The sequence below is a fragment of the Clupea harengus genome, chromosome 1 (genome assembly GCF_900700415.2).
Source record: "Clupea harengus chromosome 1, Ch_v2.0.2, whole genome shotgun sequence".
Lineage (NCBI taxonomy): Eukaryota > Metazoa > Chordata > Actinopteri > Clupeiformes > Clupeidae > Clupea > Clupea harengus.
This window is the reverse complement of record NC_045152.1, coordinates 3,590,965-3,597,620: the sequence shown is the minus strand read 5'-3', so window position 1 is coordinate 3,597,620 and position 6,656 is coordinate 3,590,965. Positions and strand designations below refer to the sequence as shown.

Below are 6,656 nucleotides of genomic sequence, written 5' to 3'. Positions count from 1 at the left end.
ACCTTTAGGTGGGCCACTAGCTGCACTGTTTCAGTTCTGCCAGTGTTATCACAAGCTCACAGGGCTCTTTGTCTTACTACAACAAGGTTATTCTTTACCTGGCACACTACAATGCCTGAACAGACCTCAGGCTCATTTGTTTACATTCAAATTGTGGTGACGTCCTACCCTCATGGAGAATGTTACTCACGGAGGCCTTTGAACAGCACCACAACCTTAAAATGTTTTTAATCCAGTCGATATTACTTGTAAAAGCTGAAAATTACATTAACTTATGCTAATAAATGATTCTCAATTGTAATAATTATATGAATAGCTAGACTAGTCGTTAGTGAGGTTCTAGCAATGGGTTGTAGCAATGGTGCAGTGACACGATCTTGTACGTTACATAGAATACAAATGTCAACTCATTGTCACCGTATAAACTAGTAATTCATGTCAATACTTTGATGTTATTCACTTTAATTGTTCTTAGCTTTTATTTAATTGTCCTTCGTTCATTTGAATTACCATGTTTGACAGGTTATGTATTACCTCACTTTGTCGCTAACATCGAGGTCAAGGTCGCTGTGACTTCTGTGGACTTCGTGTGATCTCTCGCGCTTGCTCGCGCCGTCACTGCATATGCGAGGCCTGAATCCGAATGCTAATTGGTCGGTTACCATGGGCACGGGAGTGCATCTTCATGAAGATCCTGCTCTGCGGGGCTTTCCCAACTGGTTGCCAGCTCAGTGTGAATCCAAATCCCCAGGGCAACACAACATCCTCCAAATAAACAAAGTACATCGTTTGAAACACTCTTATATCACAGTGAAACAACATTGCCACCTGTACCTTACCGTGCATCGCATCGCAGTAACGATTGGGACATTTCTGATGCCTTTGGAGTAAAGACCAAATATTTTCCCTGAGGGTGCTGAACAGAATAGTACAAAGACAAAGCTCTCTGAAGTTTAAAATGTAATTTGACATTAACTCTATGGTCACCAACCCTCTTTTTTTCAGTTGCAACGCTTTCCGTTTTCATTTAGGCTACTGGGTCGGTCCCACTGGAGAAAGCATGCAGACCGAGCTGGTGGTACGGGCATCACTCTCCACTAGTTTACATATACATTTTGACACTGTAGTTAAAGAGAAACATAATTGTGAACATTGCCTTCTATCCTCCTTTAGGCAGAAACACACAGAAAACTATTTTAATCGTTCGACAAATATGTGATGCAGAGAACGAACGAAATTGTATGTATAGCATACTTCTTGGAGTAGACATATTCATGAACGTAATTTAACATAACAAAGTGAGGAGTACAGACATGAACAATTTAAGCAGGTCATGCTCTATTAATTTTTTGTGTGGGCGTTTATACCGTTCACTGACCGTTATGTTTACATGTGTGTTTTGTCTTACAATCGCAAATATATACATGGTTCTAATGTTACTACCGTATCGGTCAGGCACTGTCACCCTGTAAAATGATTCTGTTCTGGTGGAAACAGCAACACAAGTCAGAGTACATTCGTCTCTCAAATTTGAAGCCCCTTCATAATAATTAAAAAGTAGCCTAATGCAAATATCGTCACTGAATTTTGAAATGATGTAGAACTTTTAACGAACTAATTTGTTATTCAATTCCAAAACAATAACAAAAAGTTACAAAAAAGTTTAAAACCGTTTTCAAAGAATAGGTTCGTACTTTCATCACCCATGGCAGCCTACCAATAATCTGCGCCTGAAACTATTAAAACGACATTTGTGTTACAGAAAAATTGCAGATATTGAAAAAAAAACGTCCACGACGATGTACAAGTGTATTAAAGCACAACAGAGAAAATTGAGCGACGTAGAACGGCCATAGAAATAAGTTGAGAAATTATGCCTAATGAATTGCCGGTAAAGTTTTGGAGCCAATTGAAAAGGAATATGATGAAACGTCTAAACCAATCAGATGCAGTAGGAGGGGTTTGGAGCTCAAACTTCGAGTAAAGTCTTCTGACCGTCGACCACTTTCAACGTTCAGACTGCATTCAAGTGCTCAGTTAGAGAGGCAGGTCAAGAACACCAAGCGAGGAAGGAGATAGCACAGTTATCTTTTTCCTTGGTCGGGTAAATGATGATGAGTGTGTAAAGTGCAGTCCTCTTCAGTTTCAAGTTGGATTTGGTTCGTTCATCCTCCTCAACTAGAAACGTTTCACAGGATTATTTCTAGCTGGCTGTTCTATGTTGAAAATGACAGAGGAACACAAGACACTCATGGAGCCCCCATGCAGCCCTGCGGGCACCAACAGCTCCATGTCCCAGGATGAATCCGACTCAGATGCTCCTTCCTCTCCGACAGGCTCCGACGGACACGGCTCCCTCCTCGCCGGCTTGGGCAAAAAAGCGGATAGCGAAGATGACAGGTTCCCTGCCTGCATCCGAGATGCGGTTTCCCAAGTTCTTAAGGGATATGACTGGTCTCTGGTTCCTATGCCCGCTCGGGGAAACGGCTCGCTGAAAAACAAACCTCATGTGAAGAGACCGATGAATGCTTTTATGGTGTGGGCGCAGGCTGCCCGCAGGAAGCTCGCGGACCAGTACCCCCATTTGCACAACGCCGAACTTAGCAAGACCCTTGGCAAATTATGGCGGTGAGCTTAAATATTTTCGCTTTTTATATTTGATGCTGCAGCAGTGTAGTTAAATGTGTAGTAAATTACATAACAACTATATATGTTGGTCAATATGACACCACTCTGTTTAATGAATTAAAAGTGTGTGGGCAAGTTGAAAAAGTGCATATTTGCACATGTAGGCCTATGCAAAATAGAATGATATATTTGCTTTGATGTTAATATTTCGATTGAATGAACTAGTATACGCATCGTTATGTATTAAAAATCGTTAATTAAAAAGTTCCAAAATGTATTCCGTCACTGAACAGTTGTATGTTGTTACCACAGCTTGTTATCAGAGAATGAGAAAAGACCGTTTGTCGAGGAAGCCGAACGGCTGCGAGTCCAGCACAAGAAAGATCACCCAGACTACAAGTATCAACCTAGACGACGAAAAAGCGTGAAGCCTGGTCAGAACGACTCTGATTCGGGGGCCGAACTGGGTCACCAAATGTACAAGACCGAGCCTGGAATGGGCGGTTTGGCAGGGTTAGCGGACGCTCACCATCACCCAGACCACACAGGTGAGTGACGTGCCTGCTCAGAGCAGTGAACTTCTTAAATTTGCTTACAATTTAACATTTAAATCAGGTGCAGTCATAGACGGTTGTTACTGACCGGGTTCTGACATCTCAATATCTGCTTATAGGTCAACCACATGGTCCTCCCACACCCCCCACCACTCCTAAGACAGACCTGCACCACGGGGGCAAGGGCGAACTGAAGCACGAGGGTCGGCGTCTAGTGGACAGCAGCGGAGGGCGGCAGAACATCGACTTCAGCAATGTGGACATCTCTGAGTTGAGCACCGACGTCATCTCCAACATGGAGGCCTTCGATGTGCATGAGTTCGACCAGTACCTTCCCCTCAACGGGCACATTACCACGGCCACCGCTGCCAACATGCCAGGCTCCGACCACGGGCACGGGCCCAACCCCGGGGGTCCTTTCAGCTCGCCGTACAGCCACGCCAGCTCAGCCCCGACCACATGGAGCCGCAAGAGCGCCGTCGGCCCGTCTTCCTCCGCCTCTCCCTCCGCCGACGCTGCCAGCCATCGCACCCACATCAAAACCGAGCAGCTGAGTCCCAGCCACTACAGCGAGCCCCCCCACGCCTCGCCCTCCCACCCCGACTACCCACCTTACCCTCCCCAGCCTTGCGTCACCTCTGCCGCCGGCTCGGCCTCGGCCTCCGCTTCCTCCTTCTCCAGCTCCCAGTGTGACTATGCAGACCTGCAGAGCACCGGCTACTACAGCCCCTACTCTGGGTACCCCTCCGGCCTCTATCAGTACCCCTATTTCCACTCCTCGCGGAGGCCCTACGGCAGCCCCATCCTCAACAGCCTCTCTCTCCAGTCCTCCCACAGCCCCGCAGCCAACTGGGAGCAGCCGGTCTACACTACCCTGTCCAGGCCCTGAGGGCCACATCCTTACTCTCTCAAAATGCCCCTGACTCTCTCAAAATGCCCCTGCCGAGGGCTCCCGACAGAGCTGAGAGGAGTCGCCTGTACAGCCATTTATTGCACTAAGGAAGGGTCCTCAACCAGGAGAAGAGAATATGTGCCATCTCAGTTTATACCAGAAAAATGAGAGAGATTAAGAGAGAGAGAATAGTGGTGAGAGAGGGAGAGTGAAGTGCCTGCTGAATCTTTTTTTTTTTTTTAAACTTTGATGCAGTTTTTTTCCTGTATTGTACGGACATTTTGAAGGCAGAACTTGATATATTGGTGCCTGAACAGCAAACGGAAATCCTCTGTGAGGACCACCTGTCACCAACAACCCCCCTCCCCCGCGCTATCATTCCCCTTCCACCATCTCCCTCCCCCAGTCCACGCGCACGCACACACACACATACACACACACACACACACACTCTGCTCAAACCCCCGTCTGCGGCTGTTGGTGTGTTTTTCCATGGCTGTGTGTGTACTGACTTGTGTAGGAGATAATTACAAAAACAGGCCAACTGATTTGATGAGACAGATGGAGTAAGTTAATGCAGAAATATGTGCACTGGGACCAATTATAAAATATTCTTAAAATACAAGGCAGCAAGGGCTCTTTTCTGCAGCGTGAATTTGCAAAGAACCCTGGCTTCAGGCAGAGGGACCATAAACTTAATATGTGTTTTTAAAGTGAAGTTATAATTTTTTTTAACTATTCCATATGTATTTATGTTAAACGTGTTCTTTTGCCGCTGTATAGTTGTACAGATGTTTTTGAGGAGGTGCGGTGGGTGTTTCAAAATAAGAAATGCAGGCTTTTCTATCTCTGATAAAGGATTGGTGTCTGATGTGGCCTTCCACGCAAACCGACCTGCACACAATCTTCATTCCAGGTTGTTGAAAGCAAGCTAATAAACTGGGACCAATTGCAAACCACGTGATGAAACAGGTGTCTAAATGCTATGCCTACCAAATCGCGATTAGTCATGATGTGGGGTGGACGGAAACGCTGTAAGATAACTCGGCCCCGTTTTGAGCGAGGTGTCAGCTGTTTTTCGCACAGCGGGAAGCACAGGACTTTCTCGAGACAGAAGTGGAACCCCTTCTTGACATCGCCAGCTTGGTTATACATTACGCCTGATGTCGCTCTACTTATTTCGTAGGATACGATGGATTGTCGTGTTTCAGTTCAAGCCCTAAACTATTTTGAAAAGGACTTTCATTTAAAACGGTCCGCCAGACTTGGAATATTCGTGTGCGTGTAGTGCGTGTGAGACAGAGAGATATGTTATGTCTTACGATGTGTCAATTCAAAGGCACTTTCATTGCCCAGGTTCAAAACCTCGTGTTGCATCAGAATGATCAGAAAGCCAATTCATTATTTAATTATTAACAACTTCTTGCAAAATGCATTTGTCGATAAACATAATAATACGACTTTAGGGAGACTCGCCACTTTCGAGCATAATTTGGTGCTATCCGAATCTCATAGAATGGATTTTGTTTTTTATTTTACGATGTTGTAATTATTTCCAGCTTTATATTGCATTTCACTCACCTTGAAACAGTGTTCATAGCCAACTTTATTTTTCCCGGTGTACGTTGAAAGAAAGGACCATATGTATGGGTTTTTCTTTTTCTTTTCTCCATGTTTACTAGAATATCCTCACAAGCACAGCTAACCTTACTTGTTGGTAATTTCTGTGAAAAAATAAACGTAACTTTTCTCTGAATAGTGAATGATGTGTGTTGAAAAACTACAATGTTAAAATAAATATTTTCATCATCGATTAACTGTCTTTCATTCGCAGAAATGCGTAGTCTCCATTAACGTTGAACTTTGCAGACATCACTTGACTACAGCCGCTAGATTTGGCCGGGAGTTGTGTGACGCAAACGCAGGTCAAGTCTTTATTTCACTGCATGCACCGTTCCCCTGGGATCCGTGCCATGGAAAATGTCGACAGTGACAGATTTTTGCAGCACTAAAATATAAAAGCGCACAGACCCAGATGTGTCTCTTTACGAAAAGAAAAACACAATTGTTGTAGATGAAAGGCATCTGAAAGAAGACAGATATGGTGGATGGGGAATGGGCAGAGCAACGCAAGAAATTCAGATCCATTTGGTAGTACCCTTTCTTTTGTCAGTTGTCCTTCCAGCTTCATTTGTTAACACTGACTTTCCTTGAGATCTCGAGGGGCAACTTGTGGATAAGTTGGTTGACAGCTGAGACATTTCAAACCAAAAGACGGGCGTGTTAAAAAAAACCTAAAAAACTGTGCAACCGCGTTGGCATGAAATGACTCACGTCTTCCTAGTTGGATACCAGTTGAATCAGACATGTAGCCTGAGCAGGCTTGTTCAGTTAAATGCTGGTGTGTCTCCGTGTGTGTGCGTGCGTTTATGTGTAACCCAACTTAGGGTCCACTGGGCATAGAGTTTGAAACTGAGTACCAGCATGCATGCCAAGCAGCCGTCCCCAACTGGTCGCGGGAGAGAGCCAAGGGCCGGGCGCAGCGCTGCTGAATTTTAATGATTCATTATGCGGCGGAGCGG

General features: G+C 45.0%; 1 protein-coding gene across 1 annotated transcript; it reads left to right on the top strand.

The window, feature by feature from the left end:
- The first annotated feature begins 1,544 nt into the window (after positions 1-1,544).
- Positions 1,545-5,888, top strand: LOC105905283 (SRY-box transcription factor 8). Its single transcript, XM_012833287.3, has 3 exons — positions 1,545-2,628; positions 2,941-3,176; positions 3,302-5,888. Exons 1-3 carry the CDS (start codon positions 2,219-2,221, stop codon positions 4,069-4,071), a joined length of 1,416 nt encoding a protein of 471 aa, XP_012688741.2. The 5' UTR covers positions 1,545-2,218; the 3' UTR covers positions 4,072-5,888.
- Positions 5,889-6,656: the final 768 nt, after the last annotated feature.

Coding starts and splice junctions, on each gene's coding strand:
- LOC105905283 (XM_012833287.3), top strand. CDS start 2,219: ATGTTGAAAATGACAGAGGAACACAAGACACTCATGGAGCCCCCATGC. Junction 2,629..2,940: donor ACCCTTGGCAAATTATGGCG/GTGAGCTTAAAT, acceptor TTGTTACCACAG/CTTGTTATCAGAGAATGAGA. Junction 3,177..3,301: donor CCATCACCCAGACCACACAG/GTGAGTGACGTG, acceptor ATCTGCTTATAG/GTCAACCACATGGTCCTCCC.